Consider the following 19,049-nt stretch of genomic DNA (forward strand, 5'->3'; position numbering starts at 1 on the left):
TCCATACTGTGATAGTTTTGAATAATGCTGCAATAACATAGAAATGCAAATGAGATCCTAATTTCATTTGCTTTGGTTATATTTCTAGAAGTAGAATTGCTGGATCATATGGTAGTTATTTCTTTATTTTTTCCAGAAAAAAACCCACCACCATATTTATTGAGTTGACCCTGATCTAAAGAGAAAGATGTCAAAAGAAAACCTAAAACATGTATGTAAGCACACACCTCCCTGAACCCAGATAACCTAAAAGAAAATATAACACAAAGTCCTGTTCAACAGATAAATTTATCTTCTCTTCTGGAAGATGTTTCCATGCCCCAGTACCTGTCCTCTTGTAGCCACTGGAGCCTTCATTTTTTTTTTTTTAAGATTTTATTTGTTTATTTGAGAGAGAGAGAGAGAGCACAGAAGTAGGGGGAGGGGCACAGGGAGAGGGAGAAGCAGGTTCCCACTGAGCAGGGAGTCCGATGCGGGGCTCAATCCCAGGACCCTGGATCAGGACCTGAGCCCAAGGCAGATATGTAACCCACAGAGCCACCCAGACACCCTGACTTGGGCCTTTAGAATAGCAACTTTTTCCCGGTCAGCCCCTGAGCCTTCATTTTATTTTTCATGCTTTTTAACATGGACAGGTTTTTCAGCATGCCAGGCAAAATGAGAAAGCAGATCTTGCTGCCACAGATGTACACCCACCCCAGCTGTGCCCCTCGGCCTTGTCTGTATGTGAGTGTGATGTTGGACATCTGGCAGTTCATGTTGTCCTTGGCTTTAACGAGCTTCCCATGATACACCTCACCAGCTTGGTCTCACACGTCACCATGGGACACCGCATAAGACTGCAATCGGCAAGCCATCTGATAGACATCTCAGCAGGAAGAGAGTTCTCACCAGCTCCAACCTACTCTTCCTTCTGGGTGAGGAGGTAACTCTGGTAGCTGCAAAGGTGTGAGCCAAGCGAATGGCAGGGCCACGCTCCTGGTAGTTCCTTTTTCAGATTTTCTGAGGGACCCCATACTGTTTTCCATAGCAGCTGCACCGATTTCTTTTTCTCCACACCCTCACCAACACTTGATATGTCTGGTCTTTTGGGGAGTAACCATCCTAATAGGTGAAAGGTAAGATCTTACTGTGGTTGATTTGCATTTCCCTGCTGATCGGTGACTGAGGACTCTTTCGTATACCTGTTGGACATTTGTATGTCTTCTTTGGAAAAATGTCTATTCAGGTCTGTTGCCCATTTTTTTTTTTAAGAGTTTATTTATTTATTTGACAGAGAGAGCGCACAAGCAGGGGGAGTGGCAGGCAGAGGGAGAGGGAGAAGCAGGCTCCCTGCTCAGCAGGGAGCCCAATGTGGGACTCGATCCCAGGACCCTGAGATCCTGACCTGAGCTGAAGGCAGTCGCTTAACCAACTGAGCCACCCAAGCGCCCCGATGCCCACTTTTTAGTTGGATATGTCTTGATATTGAATTTTATGAGTTCCTTATATGTTTTGGATATTAATTCTTTATCAGACATATGGTCACAAATACTTTCTCCCATTCTGCAGGTTGCTTTTTCATTTTGTTGTGGGTCTGTCTCCTCTTTAACCAACACCAAAATCTGACCAGAAGGCCCGGTTCATCAGAATCCTCTTGACACTAAACTTATAGAGGCAAGAAGAAACTTATAAGAAAGCCAGTTGATGACAAGGATGTTTCAGTAAACATAGGGCTGTCCAGGTGGCATCCTGTGTTCAGTACTCATCCCTCTGGTTCTCAGACAGCTAATCTCTGGCCCTGGATGGTGACTGCTGAGCTCAGAAAGACAAGACACCAGAAGCCCTGGAGTCAGATGAAACCAGATGAGTGCTGCTCGAGGCCACACTTATTAAGACAGGAAAGGAAACTCCTATTTTAGGAAGTTTTCTAATGACAAGGCTAAGCCTTGATAAACCAGAGAACTCAGTGAATCAGAACACACTGTCTGGCACCCAGCATCTGCTTCCCTTGGACTTGGGGCTCAGTCAGAGGGTGTTTCTTCCCCCCAAGGAGGACTGCTGAGACTGTGCTATGGAAAGCTTGAAGCCAGGCGATGTTTTCCATCCTCCGTCGGTCCTGCCTGCCCAGTGTTCCCTCGCTGCTTCTCTTCACTGGTCTCGCACGAAGAGAGATCTAGGGTGACAGGAAAGTGATTACTCAGCTGACATCAGATTGAGTCCTTTTTATTTGCCCTTTTGCTGGCCTCAGGCTCTGATATTGGGAACATCCGTATTGCGCTTGTGAATGTTTTTATTGCACCGAAGAAACACGTGGATTGCAGTGGGACTCTGATGATTTAAAGGTCTGATGCATGTGGCTGTCTGGTAGCTCTGTTTTCTACAGTCCTTTGACTAGAAAAAGAAATCAAAGTGTGTTTTAGTCATGCTGAGCAGCAAGGGCCAGGGACTCCTTCCCTTTGCTTTGTGTCTCTGGTTGTATATATTCATGCCTTGCTTGAAAGGTAGGTTTTATTTCTGCTTTATCTCATATCCTCTTTCCAGCTACATGTGTTTGCTCTTCTTTTCTAGTTGTGCTTGATTGAGCAGAGATGAGATATTCAATGTCTGAATATGCAGAGGGTCTGCAGAGGAATTACTGCAGTTATAACTGCTAATTAATCTATTTCTTACTGGGTAGGTTTAACATGTAACATGAGATTTAGGGGCTGGGGTGGGGAGGACAATGAAACCTTGTAAACCATACCTTATTTTCTTGTCCCACTAAAAATATGGTGATAATAATGATGCAGTTTTCTATCCATCTCTGCCATGGGTATATTCACCTGATTTATTTGTATTTGTATTTAATATATATATATATTTTACTTGTGATTTGTTTGTTAGCTGATACTATGACTTAGTCCGTGAACCCTTCCATTTTGAAGGTAATCATCATTGTTTTGGGAAGCATGTCATATTACTGTGCTGGAATGTGTCCTAAGAGTGAGATTATTCATTTTAAAGTTAAGCCTTGGAAACAGACAGCTGCTATTCTGTGGAAGAAAACCACATTTCCACGTGCTGTTGGCTTTGCAGGGGCTTGCTCTTCAAGACTCATGGAGGGCTTATCTACAGCGTCTGGGGGGGATGGGAATAGGGTAATGGAGAGAATTGTTTCTTGTCTGTTTTATGTAGAAATATTTCTACCATTATTGATTATAGTGGCAAGAGTGCTGTTTTACATTTAAAATTGTTCTTTCCTGCTGAAAGCTCAGAGTTTCAGTGGTTCCAAGTGCATTTGTCAAACTACTCTTTATTTAGTGATACAACAGCTATTCTTTTGTTCATTTTTGCGGAATGAGTTTTCAGTCCCTTTAATTTTCTTTCTTTCAGGGTATAAATCCCTCTGGGAAATTTGTAGAACAGTATGTCAGATGTCAAATTTGGCTTCTATAAGGGAAAATATAGAGGGGTATTAATGAAGTGAATTATGTCAAATGAAGGCAAGTAACCTACTTTTAATGCATTCTTGGAAAAATACAGACATACACATTAAGCTATTTAAAATTTAGTGACGAAAATGCTGTTATTTAAGAACTAATTTTGAATTCTTTTAAAACTATTTAAATAAGTTCGCCTCAAAAACCTTGCACTTACACAAATCTCCAAAATAATTGAATTCAAAGCTGACTTTAAAAAGGAGTATGGCTTGTTAAGATCTTAATAAGATTACTGGTTATTTCAGTTTGCTTCGTGAAGTTTCCCCAGCTAAGCACCTCACTGGTTGTAGAAACAGGTAGTTGGATCAGCGTTTTGACAAGAAAGGGCAGGACTCTTCCTTAATAACCAGAGCAGTGAGATCATGAGCTATCCTCAGTGACGTAAGCAAGAATTGGAGTTCATGCTATCCCCTTACGTGTGTGGGGCATTAGACTTTTAAAAGAGCTCTTGCCAATATTATTTTATTTGATATCACAGTAGTTCTGGGACATAGGCATTCCTCTTTTTATCTTCAGGGCAGAGGTGACCAACCGAGGCTCAGAGAGGCAAGGGACAATGGGTACAGGGGCAGTCTGTACGGGTGGACAGAACACAGGGGCAGGAGGGCTCCGTTGGCTTGGACACCCCACTGCCTGTGTCACCTGGTGATGGAAGCTGCCAGAACCTCCCCATCTGCGAGCACCCTGTCTGCTTCTCTAACTCTTCCCTCTGTTTGGCCATGCAGGCTCTGCAGCCTGTGCATCTGAAGAGAGACTCTTCCGCGAATTGTTTTCTCATTATAACCAGCTCATCAGGCCTGTAGAAAACGTGTCTGATCCCGTCACAGTGCGTTTTGAAGTGGCCATCACACAGCTGACCAATGTGGTAAGTGCCGCCGGGTCACCGCTCTTTCTCAAAGAAACCCTGACTCTGCGGTGGGGGTGGGGGTTGGGGTGGGGAGCAGAGCAATTCTCGACATTGTCCCAGTTACTGTATAGGGTAAATAGAGAAATTTTAAAAACACGAACAAACACACATCTACATGAGCGCAGGCCCTGCAAAGCCCTCAGGTTGGGAAGAAGACACTTCCCCATTGATGCTGTAATTACTCACATCAAGGCAGTGTCTTTCTGGAAGTGCTTTCAGAGCGAGTTTATGAAACAAAGAGGCGAAGGGGAAGTTGAAGGGAGAATACAGAGGGAGCTAACTTCATTGTGCACCTATTATGCACCAGTCACTGTGTCTACACTTAGTGGCTGTCATCTGCATTTTATAGCTGGAGGGAATCTCAGTTAAGCAAACTTCTTAAGGTCCTAGACTAAAACATGGTGGAACTGAGATCTTAATCAAACCTGTCTGACTCCAAAGCTTATGTTTTTTTCACTCCATAAAAAAAGAATGGCTTTAAGCCTTCTACATTATGCAAGAAAGGAAAAAAAATCACCTTCTTTCATACAGAATTCCATCCAGCCCTGAAAAAACAGATGGGAATTTGGAGTTCTTACTTTAATTTATTGCTACTATGTTCAAGGGCAAGTAGGACTGCAGTTCTTTTTGTTTTAAGATTTTATTTATTTATTTGACAGAGAGAGAGACAGCAAGAGCAGGAACACAAGCAGGGGGAGTGGGAGAGGGAGAAGCAGGCTTCCTGTGGAGCAGGGAGCCTGATGTGGGACTCGATCCTAGGACCCTGGGATCATGACCTGAGCCCAAGGCAGACGCTTAACTACTGAGCCACCCAGGCACCCGACTGCAGTTCATTTTGAATAATCTTCATGCCCTAGTTGGCAGAAGAGGAGGTAGTGAGACCTGATACTATAACCTAGAGCAGAGTTCTGGCTCCAAGGTATAGGATGGGGCTGAGCTGTCTTGGACCAAATTCCAGGAATAGGCAGGCTTAGGAAGTAGGGGGAGTGTAAGCATCTGCAGAGAGACAAGAGTGCACAACAAAGGGAGCCCCTTTCATCAGTCCCAGCCAATGGATAAGGAAGGAGCCCTCCGTCCTCCTAGGCTTTGCCCCTTGGGAAACAGTGGTGGCTCTCAAGGTTCACTGCGGAAAGATCTTCATTACAGATGTGAAGTCAGGGCCCGTGATATTTCTCCAGTCCATGCTTCCTGGTGGACGAGGCTGACCCTGGCCTGGTCCTCTGGCTTCTGGCCCAAGTTGGAAATATGTATATACTGGTACATATTGGTTTAAAAAAAGTCACATGTTTTCTTTTGCTTAGATGGGATCCACTCATTCATTTAAAAAATATTTATTTGGTACCTATTCTGATCCTCTCTACCCCCAAATAGTGTTACACTGGTTACTGGCCTCCTACTGGGCTGGGAGCCATAATTTGCTGTGGATTGGGTTGTTACAAAGTAAGTTTCACCTAAAGTCAGTACTTCAAATTCATGGTTGATATACCCTTTCAGGACATTGTTCTGAAGATGGTGGGTGGGGATGGCAGAATACAGATTTTGACATTTGCATTTGGCTGCTATCAGAGGTTTTAAAACATAACACAGCTTAAATAAAACAAGTTTATTTCTTTCTTATGTAACAGAAATCTAAAGGTTAACAGTTTAGGAGGTTAACACCAGGTGGCTTCATGGTGTTAGTGATTGCACCACTGTGTTCGGTTGCTCAGGTTAGGCACTGCACAACATCCAGGGGATGCCAGTCACATGGACCATGATGCTTAAAGCATAAACCGTGCATGGTGACAGTGAGCAAGGTTCCCATCTTTCTATTTCATCATGTGCTTTCTTTCCTCAGTGTTGCCAAGGTAACTGCTGATTTCACTCATCATATTCACACCCTTGGTAATAAGCAGGAGGAAGGGAGAAGGGCACATAACAGACATCTGTGACTTCCTTGAGTTTTCTTAGAAGTCCTACTAACATCCTTGGCTTCCTATCTCACTGACAACCTCTAGCTGTAAGGGAGGCTTGGGAAATTTAGTTTTTTAAGTTGAATTTTATTTACTGAAATAATTGTAGATTCATATGCAGTTGTAAGAAATAATAGAAAGAGGGCGCCTGGGTGGCTCGGATGGTTAGACGTCTGCTTTCGGCTCAGGTCATGATCCCAGGGTCCTGGGATCGAGTTCCGCATCGGGCTCCTTGCTCAGCGGGGAGTCTGCTTCTCCCTCTCCCTCTGCCTCTCCCCCTGCTTGTTCTCTCTCTGTCTCCCTCGCAAGTGAATAAATAAAATCTTAAAAAAAAAAAGAAAGAATAGAAAGATCCCTTGTACACTTTGCCCAGTTTTCCCAGTGGCACCCACTAATATGTCTTCCATTTCTAAAATTTTGTCATTTCGAGAAAGTTATATAAAAATGGAATAATATATTATGTAATCTTGTGGGATTGGTTTTTCCACTCAGTATAATTTTCTGGACACTCGTCCCAGTTGTTGATTGTATCAGTAGTCCATTTCTTCTTGGTGTGGAGTCTTCCGTGGTATTTATGCACTGCAGTTTATTTCACTTTTCGTTGGTTGAAGAACATTTGGGTTGATTCCAGTTTCGTTCTATTACAAATAAAAGTGCTATGTACATTCGGGTTAGGTTTTTGTGTGAATGTAAATCTTTATTTCTCTGGGATAAACCTCCAGGTGTGCAGTTGCTGGGTCATGTGGTAGTTGCATGTTTAGTTTTTTAAGAAACTGCCAAAATGCTTTCCAGAGTGGATCTATCCTTTTTCATTCCTACCAGCAATATATAAGTGATCCAGTTTATCCACATCTTCACCAATATTTGGTGTTGTCACTAATTTTTATTTTAACCATTCTAATAGGTATGTAATAATATCTCATTGTAGTTTTAATATGCATTTTCCTAATGACTAATGATATAGAACATCTTTTCTTGTGCTTATTTTCCATCTGTATATCCTCTTTGGTGAAATGTTTGTTCATGGTTTTTTGCCCATTTTCTAATTGGATTGTTTGACTTTTTTTTAACTCTTCAGTGTTGAGAGTTCTTGCTATATTCTAGATACTAATGCTTTGTCAGATATGTGGTTTGTAAATACAGTTGACCTTTGAATAATGCAGGGGTTAGGGGCGCCAGCCCCTACCATAGTCAAAATTCTTCATATAACTTTTGACTCCTCCAAAACCTAACTAGTAATGGTCTACTGTTGACCTGAAGCCTTACTGATTACATAAACACTTGATTAACACATATTTTATATGTTATGTGTGTTATATTCTGTATTCTTACAATAAAGGAAGAGAAAATAAAATCTTATTAAATCATAAAGAAGAGAAAACACATTTACAGCACTGTGCCATGCAAATTCTACGTGTAAGTGGGCCTGCACAGTTCAAACCTGTGTATTCAAGGGTCAGCTATATTTTACCCTAGTTTGTAGCTTCTCTTTTCATCTTTTTCATGTGGGCTTTCACTCAAACTTTTCCATTTTGATGAGGTCCAATTTATGAATTTTTCCTTTTATGTGTTGTGCTTTTGGTGTTAAGCCTAAGAATTCTTTGCCTTATTGCAGATCCAGAGATTTTCTTTTATTTTTTTCTTAAAGCTTTATTTATGTTTTACATTTAAGACTGTTATCCATTTTGAGTTAATTTTTAATTTTTGTATAAAATGTGAGGCTTGATTTTTTTGGGCAGGGGGTGGTCTGTGGTGTCTAATTGCTCCAGAATCATTTGTTGAAAAAGCTATCCCTTTTTCCATTGAGTTGGCTTTGCACCTTTGTGAAAAATCAGTTGAGTGTATTTGTGTGGGTCTATTGCAGGGTACTCTGTTCCATCCCATTGATTTCTGTGACTAGCCCTCCACCAATACCACCCAGTCTTGATTACTGTAGCTGTATAGTAAGTCTTTTTTTTATTTTTAAAAGATTTATTTATTTATTTGAGAGAAAGAGAGAGAGAGAGAGAGAGAGAGCAGAAGCATGGAGAGGGGCAGAGGGAGAGAGGGAGGCAGACTCCCCATTGAGAAGGGAGGCTGTGGAGGGCTTGATCCCAGGACCTGAGCTAATGGCTGACATTTACCAGCTAAGCCACCCAGGCACCCAGTAAGTCTTAATATTGGCTAGAGGGATCCCTGCCACCTTATTCTTCTTTGTTAAAATCATATTAGCTATTCTGGGGCCTAAGCCTTGGAATAAGCTGCCTATATATACAAAAAACCTTGCTGGGATTTTGAAAGGAATTGCATTACATCTATAGATTAATTTGGGGAGAAGTGACATTTTCACTGTTGTATAATCTTCCAACCCATGAATGCAAGATATTTCTCCATTTATTTAGCTCTTTTTTTCATCAGCATTCTGTAATTTTCAGCATACAGATCCTGTTTATGCATTATTATGTGTATATGTAAGTATTTTGTTTTATTTGAAGCAATTGAAAATAATGTGCTTTTAATTTTGGTTTCTCCATGTTCATTGTTAGTATATGGAAATTAAATTGATTTTTGTATATTGATCTTGTATCCTGAGATCTTGCTGAACTCACTTATTAGTTTCAGTATTTTTATAGATTCCATGGATTTTCTATGTAGGCAACCATGTCATATGCAAATAGAGATAGTTTTATTTCTTCCTTTTCAATCTGTGCCTTTTTTTCCCCCCTTTTTCTTGCCTTATTGCACTGACTAGAATTTCTAGTACTGTGTTGAATAAAAGTGGTGAGAGTGGACATCTTTGCCTTGTTCTCAATCTTAAGGAAAAAGCATTCAGTCCTTCACCATTTAGTATAATGATAGCTGTAGGCGTTGTATAGAGGTTTTCATTAAGTTGAGGAAGTTCTTTATTCCCAGTTTTCGGAGAGTTTTTATCATGAATTTATGTTGAATTTTTGTTAAATGCTTTTTCTGCATCAATGGATATGGTCACATAATTTTTCTTCTTTACTTTGTTGATATGGTAAATTACATTGATTGATTTTTGAATGTTGAACCAGTCTTACATCTCATCTAATCATGGTGTATAACTTTTTATATATTGTTGGATTCAGTTTGCTAATACTTTATTGATAGGTTCATGACAGATATTGATCTGTAGTTTTCTTTTTTTGTATTGTCTTTGGGTTTTGTGTCAGGATAATACTTCATAAAAAATATTTGGAATTGTTCCATCCTCTTCTATGTTCTGGAAGAGATTGTATAAAATTGATATTAGTTCTTCTTTACATAGTTGGTAGAATTCTCCAGGGGGAACTTACTAGGTCTAGAGGTTTCTTTTCCAGGAGTTTTTAACTATAAATTCAATTTTTAAAAATAGCTATAGGCTATTCAGACTATCAATTTCATCTTCTTTGAATTTGGATAATTTGTGGCTTTTGAGGTTTTAATCCACTTCTTTTAAATTTTCGAATGTATGATAAAGTTGTTTATAGTATTGTCTATTCTTTGTAATGGCTACAGGATCTGTGGTGCTCCTATTTCATTTCTGATGTTGGTGAGTTGTGTCTTTGTTTTTATTTTTGTCAATCTTGCTCAAGGTCATCAATTTTGTTTTTTTTCCCCCAAAGAATCAGCTTTTGTTTCACTGATTTTTCTCTATTGTTTTCCTTTTCAATTTTATTGATTTCTACTCTTTTTTTTAAAGTTTATGTATTTATTTAAGTAATCTCTACATCCACCTTGGAGCTTGAACTCACAACCCCAAGATCAAGACTTGCATGGTCCAATGATTGAGCCAGCCAGGTACCCCATAATTTCTACCCTTACCTTTATTTTTCCTTCCTTCAGCTAGCTTTGGGTTCATTTTGTGCTTCTTTTTCCAATTTCTGGAAGTAGAAACTTGGATTATTGATTTGAGACCTTTCCTTATTTATAATGTAAGCATATAATGTGACAATTTTATTTTCAGCACTGTTTTTTAGCTATGTCCTTCATGTTTTGATATGTTGTTCTAATTTTCATTTAGTTCTATGTATTTTTAAAAATCTCCTTTGCAGGGCACCTGGGCGGCTCAGTCGGTTAAGCATCTGACTCTTGATTTTGGTTCAAGTCATGATCTCAGGGTTGTAAAATCAAACCCTGCATGGGACTCCATGCTCAGTGCAGTCTGCTTGGGATTCTCTTTTTCCATCTCTTTCTGCCCCTTCCCCTGCTCATGTGCACGCACGTGTTCTTTCTCTCTCAAATAAATAAATAAAATCTTAAAAAAAAATCTCCTTTGAGACATCCTCTTTGACCCATGGATTATTTAGAAGAGTATTGTTTAGTTCCTGTGGGTTTAGAGATGTTCCTGTTGTCTTTTTGTTATTGATTTCTAGTTTGATTCCATTATGGTCAGAAAACACACTGTATGTTTTCAATTCTTTTATATTTTATGAGGTTTATTTTATGGCCCATGATAAAAATGTGGTTTATTATCTTGGTTAATATTCCATGCATGCTTGAAAAGTATGTGTATTCTGCCGTTTGAGTGAAGTGTTCTATATATGTCAGTTAGATACTGTTGATTGATTATGTTCTTCAGATCTTCTCTATTTTTGCTGATTTTCTGTCTAGTGGTTCTATTGGGTGCTGAGGGAGGTGGAATTGAAGTCTCCAACTATAAAAGGGGGTTTGTTTCTTCTTTCAGCTTTATCAATTTTTGTTTCATGTAATTGAAGACTATAGTTTGGTGTGTATACAGTTAGGATCATTGTCTTCCTGGTGAATTGATCCTTCTAGCATTATGTAATGTCCCTCTTTGCCTATACTAACTGTTTTTTCTGAAGTCTACTTTGTCAGATATTAATGTAGCCATTCTCATTGGTGTATTAGAGGCCACCTGTTCTCAGGTGGGGCACCAGAAGTTCCTGTGGATCATATTCATTGTTGTCCTTGAGCCATGGTGAGCTCTGGGGATGGCTCTGTGATGCAGGACAGCCAGGATGCACAACTACCAACTCCCTTCTCAAAGTCTCTAGGCCTCTTGCTGCTCTACTTAGAAGTGTTTTTGCTGCCATACAGAATGACTCTGGCCACAGAGTTTTCTGGGTGGATGATCTTTCAGTGTTAGAGCACATCTGCTATCCCCCCAACAGCGATTCAAGACAAAGCCCTTGTCTAGTGTTTTGATGGCCTCCCATATCTGAAATGACAAACTTAAAGGCCTTTAAAGTGTAGTCCACCTGGCCTTTCTGATCTCAGTCTCCGCTGCTCCGGAAGCTAATTAATTTGAAATTGTAACTCCAATCCTTTGATGCAGGCAGGGTTCCAACTAATTTATTTTCCCAAGAAAGAGATACAGGGCAATGGTCCCAGGAATGTGGAATGGTATTGTGGGTTTCTGGCCTCCTCCAGCTGGGCAGTCTGATGGTAGTGCCCATGACTATCATTGTGGTTTGGAATTGGGTGGAGAACAAGACTTGCCAGAACAAGTCCTGATCCATAAAGTTGGCTGACGCCCCTGAGGAGGTCCATACCACACGGAGCCTCACCAGCCTGCGGACGTGTTGGTGGGGAGACAAGGATATTGTTGGGATGATATTGCCAACAGATTTGAATGATTTGAACACAGTGTACTAGTTCACAGTGTACACTAGTTCTATCAACACAGTATACTAGTGTACAGAGAGGATGCAGTCTTTGGAAGATGTTTATGACATTTACCCCTGAGACCTTTCTGGACTGCATAGTTAGTCCATTCCTGATTGGCAGCCAATGGATTTATTGACATGGCCTCTGCTGGAATCTATAGGTCACAACATGACCTTCTTATAAGCAGAAGGCATCAGCCTTAGGCTTGGGTGATTATAAAGCCATGGGCTGCTTGGTCAAGGGATAAGTATAGCCTCTTTTTTTTTTTTTTCTTTTCCTGGCTAATAGGAAACCATGAATGTAACTCCTTTTGTTGACCTTTTAAAACCCTGGGGCTTACTATGACTTGACACAAACTCATGTGAAGGAGGAAGCTTGGCAGGGGCGTTTGTGAAGTACAGAGTAGCTCAGTGAAAAAGAGCAGGTTGGTGTCTGAGTCCTGGCCACAGCTCTGTCAACTACAGTTGAATTCATTTACTCTGAGGGTGTCCATGTGTCTTGTAAAGCAAGATTGGTAAGTTTTTTTTTAATTTTATTTATTTATTTGAGAGAGAGAACAAGAGGGAGAACACAAACGATGGGGAGGGACAGAGGGAGAAGGAGAAGGAGACTGCCCACTGAGCAGGGAGCCCAACATGGGGCTCGATCCCAGGACCCCGAGATCACGACCTGAGCCAAAGGCAGACACTTAACAACTGAGTCACCCAAGTGCCCCAGTTGGTAAGTTTTAGGAATGCACTGCTGGCCAATGGGAATACCCAATATCTTCCAAGCTGTTGTGCTGTAAGGTTGTTAAAAGTTCTGGATATGTCTTCAGTTTTCCCACTGAAGGCTGGTAGCTGCTTAGGAACACATTATATTTGGGATTTTGGCCTGAAATGTTTTCTTCCTGATAGCTCCATGACTCTTTTCAGGCCATTTAGGTACCGGCTTAAACTACCTCCTCAGAGAAGACTTCTTTGACCATTCTGTCTAAAACAGATGTGTGTGCATATATGTATGCACATATGTAAGCACACATACACACATGCACACACACACCACTCCATCCCTCTCTATTTTTCTTCACAGGACTTATAACTACCATACATTATATTATATATCTATTATTGATTTTTTTGTCTCCCCAATTAACAGTTTAGACACATGAAGGTAGGGAATTTTTCTACCTGTTTACTGCTGCAGTCCCAGCATTTATAGAGCACATGGTAGGTACTCAATAAATATTCAAGTAATGAATGATTGAAACAATCAGCATGGCTTGGATGAGAATTGGGATGTGTTGCAATGGAGTGGTAGGTCCCAGCTGGAAAACTCCATGGTGACCTGAAGCTGACTTTTCAAGGGGCAATTGGGCTCAGGACTCAGAGTCTAGAGAGTGCCGAGCACAGTTGAGGAAGGGAGGTTTTCAAGGACTGGGGACGAAGATGGTAAAATCAATGAACCAGGGTCTGATACCCATCACCATCTGCAGTTCCTCCTTCCCTCCTTCCCACTGCCCCTTCTCTTCCTCCTTTCATGGAATCAGAAACCTTTACAGGCTGTGGTGATCAGAAAGGCTTCACAAGGGGTGCTGGGTGGTTCAGTCAGTTAAGCAGCTGCCTTCAGCTCAGATCATGATCCTGGAGTCCCGGGATTGGGATTAAGCCCCTTGTCGGGCTCCCTGCTCAGCAGGGAGTCTGCTTCTCCCTCTCACTCTGCTCCTCCCCCTGCTCCTCCCCCTGTTTGTGCTCTCTCTCACTCTCTCTCAAATAAATAAATACAATCTTTAAAAAAAAAGAAAAAAGGAAGGTTTCACAGACAAGGTGAGACTTAAATCAGATTTAAAAGACAGTCTTTAAGCCACATTTTCTCTCAAAGTCAACAGGGTTGGAACCAGATGTGAAAATATCACATTTCTGGTTGTATTTTATAAGTTGCTTTTTTAGTCCTCTTTGTTTTTCTCTCTTAGTATAAATAACTCAAATTTGGCTCTCTCTTATTGTAATTCTTGTTCTAAGATCCACCTTAATTAGCAAGTACATTTAAGGCTAAAAAATATTATTTCTTTTTCCCAGGATGAAGTAAACCAGATCATGGAAACCAATCTGTGGCTACGTCACGTATGTGTCCTTCCTTTGGATGTGTCTTACTCATGTGCCAGGCTAACAATGTCTAATGGATAAATTTCACTAGCATTCCCTCTTTCCATCTCCAAATTATGACAGAGCATAAAATATTATCTGTCTCCAAACCCTAAAATTCAGCTCCGGTAACAGCTGCTTGATGCAAACTTCACAGGTGCAGAAACATGGTGATAAAGTTCTCTGGGATATAGAGACCTGTCCCTTCTGGTTTCTGCCCTCAAGTCTCCTATTTTTATCTGTAACTTGAACCCCAGAGTCAGATGCTTGCCCACTCTTTGATCCTGTTGCATCAGGCCTAGGGAAGTCAGGAACTGAGTATGAGAGTAACTGGGTTAGATTCCCACTAGTGGATTTTATCAGTTATACCATCTCATGCTTCCTTCTTGCCTTAATCTTTTACACAGACTTTGTAACAAACTCATCATTGTACACTTGAACTATCTTTTTAATATTAGAAATGAGTTGCTATTCCAGTGTGAATATAGTCTATGGAACATAGAAGTTGAGTTTATAAACTTGGCCCACTAATTAATAATCAATAGTTAATTATCTAAGTCATATTTGCCAAAATCAGCTCAGCTACCTAGCCCCCTATTCCACATGGATTTACTCTCTCAACTTTTGATAGAAACCAATGTATTCTTGGGCGCCTGGGTGTCTCAGTTGTTTAAACTTCTGCTCAGGTCATGATCCCAGGGTTGAGGGATCAAGTCGGCATTGCTCCCTGTTCAGCGAGGAGTCTGCCCTCTGCCCGTTCCCCTGTTTGTTCTCCCCTTCCCTCCCTCTCTCTCTCTTTCACACAAAAAAAGAAAGAAAGAAACTAATGTACTCTTTATTTACTTTTTTAAGTAGGCTCCGTGCCCAGTGTGGGGCTTGAACTCATGACCCTGAGATCAAGAGTTGCATGCTCTACTAACTGAGCCAGCCAGGTGCCCCTCTAATGTACTCTTTAAATCAGAACTTACTTTTTCCAAAAAACCCTGCTAAACCAACATAGAATTAACATTGGAAGAAAGTTACTAAGAATTTTTTATTGAACTGACTTCTTCTGCCTTTAGATCTGGAATGATTATAAATTGCGCTGGGACCCAGTGGAATATGATGGCATTGAGACTCTACGTGTTCCTGCAGATAAGATCTGGAAGCCTGACATTGTTCTCTACAACAAGTATGGGCTTTTGGCAGCAGTCGTCTCTTTCCAAAGTTGCCTTCGGTACAGCAAAGGGGGTGTTACTAATGGTGTCTAGTTTATTTTGCAGTGCTGTTGGCGATTTTCGAGTCGAAGGCAAGACAAAAGCTCTTCTTAAATATGATGGCATGATAACCTGGACTCCTCCAGCTATTTTCAAGAGTTCCTGTCCTATGGATATCACTTTTTTCCCTTTCGATCATCAAAATTGTTCCCTGAAATTTGGTTCCTGGACATATGACAAAGCTGAAATTGATCTTCTAATCATTGGATCTAAAGTGGATATGAATGATTTTTGGGAAAACAGTGAATGGGAAATTGTTGATGCTTCTGGCTATAAGCATGACATAAAATACAACTGTTGTGAGGAGATATATACAGATATAACCTATTCTTTTTACATTAGAAGATTGCCAATGTTTTATACCATTAATCTGATCATCCCCTGTCTCTTTATTTCATTTCTAACCGTGCTGGTCTTTTACCTTCCTTCTGATTGTGGAGAAAAAGTGACACTTTGTATTTCAGTTCTGCTTTCTCTGACTGTGTTTTTGCTGGTAATCACGGAAACCATTCCGTCCACGTCTCTTGTGATCCCACTGGTGGGTGAGTACCTACTGTTCACCATGATCTTTGTCACCCTGTCCATTGCGGTGACTGTGTTCGTGTTGAACATACATTATCGCACCCCAGCAACACACACCATGCCCAAGTGGGTGAAGACGGTTTTCCTCCAGCTGTTACCCCAGATCCTGATGATGAGGAGGCCTCTGGACAAGATGAGGGAGACAAGTTCTAATAAAAACTCCAAAGGCATTTCCAGTAGGTCCACCAAAATCAGTTTTGATCATTGCAGAGAGACCAAACTTCCTAAAGCATGCTGCCGCTGTCGTAAATCAAGTGAGCTTGCCGCCAGCAAGAGAAGATTAAGTCATCAGCCTTTACAATGGATGACTGAGAATTCAGAGCGCTCGCCTGATGTCGAAGATGTAATTAATAGTGTTCAATTCATAGCAGAAAACATGAAGAACCAAAATGAAACAAAGGAGGTAGGTATGTGGCTCCTCTGGCCTGTCCACCCGTAGCAGGCTTAGAGGCACTTTAGAGAGCAGGGCGGATCTTCAGCATGAGTTCTGTTTCTAAGGGAGCATTACTCTAAGACCGAGCTTGGTTATTATGCAGTTATGGGTGAAGTGGCCTGGGGGTTGGGTGGAGTAAACCATAGTCTCACTGCAAACCTCCACCTCTGGAAATGTTAACTCCAGTGAAATCTGGTTAAAATAAACATTCAGGACATCCTTGGTTAATGAAAGTGTTTCTTAAAAACAGTGGCAGAGGGAAGGGTGAATGGGGAGATCTGCCCCGACGAGCAGCCTGCAGTCTGAGAGTACTGGGGGAGGGGACTGAGTCCCCTCTTCTCAACCCCACTTCTTCTACTGGAGAGGGATTTAGGTGCGGATTGGATGAGCCTCAGGGATATTTTTAGCATCAACATAGTCTGCTTTTGTTGTCCAGAATAGCAGCAAGGACCTCCCCGAGCCTCCAAAGAGAGAGCTCAAGAAAATCATGCCAGTTTTCCATTTCATCAGGATGACTAGCTGAGGGCATCTGAAAACCTGTGTCAGGTGTCTGGGTTTGACCTCATACTGCAGCTGCCAGTATCCGTATCTCCTAGAGAAAGGATGTCTTGAGACCTGAAGTCTGCCCCATTGGTGCAGGGGACAATACTGTGATTGCGAGTCACAAGGCAGGGGTGGGGGATGTATCATGGGACAGGTGAGCCTAGACCTGTACCTTCATGGTGACAACTTCATAAAATGGTGGAGGGAAGAGTAGTTGACTTAAACACCATGGGGTAGGGCCCTCAAGACACCACCTGAGACGTAGGCCTCAGGCATAATTTGGAGGCATGATCAATTGGAAGCCAGAATCCGGAAGCGTTACAGGATTTTTTTCCTCCATCGGTGCCGGCGGTTCTTGGTCGCGTTGCTGTTCTAATCTGATTGACCATCCCCGTGCCTGTCATCCAATCAGGTTTCTGTCACATGGGAAAGGGTGGAGGGCTCCTTCCAGGGTGGGGTAAAATCCTTTTAAGGGTGGTTCCTTTTAGGGCGAAGCGGGGGGCTGGTCCCCGCCTGCCTGCCTTCCAACTATACTTCATCAGAAGGACATGAGAAATGCAATGAACTCCCCACAACCAGCATGACTTTGCAGCCTAGATGGCTGCCTATTCCCGAGAAGGGGGCCCTCCATCATTCCTCACGTCCTGCACCCCCTGCCCCAAACCCATTTCCCAGACTAGCCAAGAAGTCAAAATATCCAGTGGTGCCAATGGCAAAAGTTGAGCTATCTGAGCAAAAGTTGAGCTATCTCGGGAATGCTTTTTGCAGGAAAAGACCTTTGTGCTCACTCGGTAGCCATCTGCATGAGGCATGGAAGGGCGTATCCATGCTCTTCAGACAAAGTTCTGTGAGCTATACAGGCGACATGGCTTAACCAGGTTAAAACCAATATTTGCTTTAAAAATTGCCAGGGAAGTCTTCTTTGAAAAGGAAGCAGCTTATTTATGAGACAAAGCACATTTTCTATGGTTTCAATATATTTTTTAAATTTTTTTACTTTTTGTTTGCCTTTCAGGTAGAAGACGACTGGAAATACGTGGCCATGGTGGTGGACAGGGTATTTCTTTGGGTGTTTATAATCGTCTGTGTGTTTGGAACTGCGGGGCTATTTCTACAACCGCTGCTAGGGAACACAGGAAAGTCTTAAGGATGTATTTTCCTTTTAGCTTTTGAAACTTACAGATGCTGTATTTGTTCTTTGTTCCCAACCACCAGGAAAGGGACATAAAGCTTTCCATCCAACTCCCGCATATACTGAAGCTGATGGCTAGATGGAAAAAGAGGACTTTATTGCAAATCAGGAGGCTGAATGCCCTCCTTTGTAGCACGGAGGAGTACTTTAAGATGTTTTATAACACTGGAGCCCAGAGTTGGCAGCACCCACAAGCTTCTCTTCTCTGTACATGTCTGACTTCCAGGGACACGAATGACCCATAATACAGTGAACCATGTAATCAACATCAGGCCATGCTAAAAAGGGGTACCCTTGTACCTCCAGTTTCCACTGCTTATCATCCAGACAGGAAACTCCAGCTTGCACCTTGCAGCAGCGCTTGGGAACTATTACACGCTGGCTTTCTTAGGCATGCCTCTGGGCTGTAGTCAGACACGTCAGCATTATTTTATATATTAACTGGCAAAAAGTAATAGCAGGTCATCAGGGTGTATCTCAGCAGGCTGCGTCTAATTAGCATTCATCGGGCAAGAAACTGGAGTGGTAGCCCAGCACTGTGCTGGGCATTGTGAAGGCAACAAAATAGGTCCTGTCCCCAAGTGCTTGCAGCTTTTTAAGAAAAGTCATTAACACCAAGATCTCCAGGACCAGGTAGGGCGTGGGGAACGTGACTAGAACAGCTGGAGTAGGAAAGCTCGACGTGCTGTGGCCACGCAAACGTGAAGCAACTTCTACCGTGGGTGAAAGAGCTGGCTGTTCTTGTCAGCTGTTTCCATTTGTTCGTTGTAGCTGAGACTCCAGATAAAGTTATTTTTTCTGTAAGAAATTGTGTTCTGGTACCTTTTGGAGCAATACCTTTTCTGAGAGGGACACTTTGGGAATTCTGTTTCAGTCCACTCTAATTTATCTTCGTATTTGTTATATTTAAAAAATGTATTCCAAAGCAGAAAAAAATAAATCTACTTAACAAAGGCACTCCTTTTGTTCTTGCCTCTCCTCATCTTGTCC

The 19,049-nt window shown here is 41.7% G+C and overlaps 1 protein-coding gene across 3 annotated transcripts; it reads left to right on the plus strand.

Annotated features, from left to right (window-relative positions):
* The first annotated feature begins 2,005 nt into the window (after positions 1-2,005).
* Positions 2,006-19,016, plus strand: CHRNA6 (cholinergic receptor nicotinic alpha 6 subunit). Of its 3 annotated transcripts, none has more exons than XM_027597356.1 (6): positions 2,006-2,483; positions 4,187-4,326; positions 13,988-14,032; positions 15,115-15,224; positions 15,304-16,294; positions 17,883-19,016. In XM_027597356.1, the coding sequence occupies exons 1-6, from the start codon at positions 2,405-2,407 to the stop codon at positions 18,012-18,014; spliced, it is 1,497 nt and encodes a 498-aa protein (XP_027453157.1). In that variant the 5' UTR covers positions 2,006-2,404; the 3' UTR covers positions 18,015-19,016. The 3 variants fall into 3 exon arrangements, with proteins under 3 accessions (XP_027453157.1, XP_027453158.1, XP_027453159.1); XM_027597357.1 differs by having other exon boundaries at positions 15,316-16,294; XM_027597358.1 differs by having other exon boundaries at positions 2,006-2,324.
* The last annotated feature ends 33 nt before the right edge of the window (positions 19,017-19,049 follow it).

Source organism: Zalophus californianus, chromosome 2, assembly GCF_009762305.2.
Source record: "Zalophus californianus isolate mZalCal1 chromosome 2, mZalCal1.pri.v2, whole genome shotgun sequence".
Taxonomy (NCBI): domain Eukaryota; kingdom Metazoa; phylum Chordata; class Mammalia; order Carnivora; family Otariidae; genus Zalophus; species Zalophus californianus.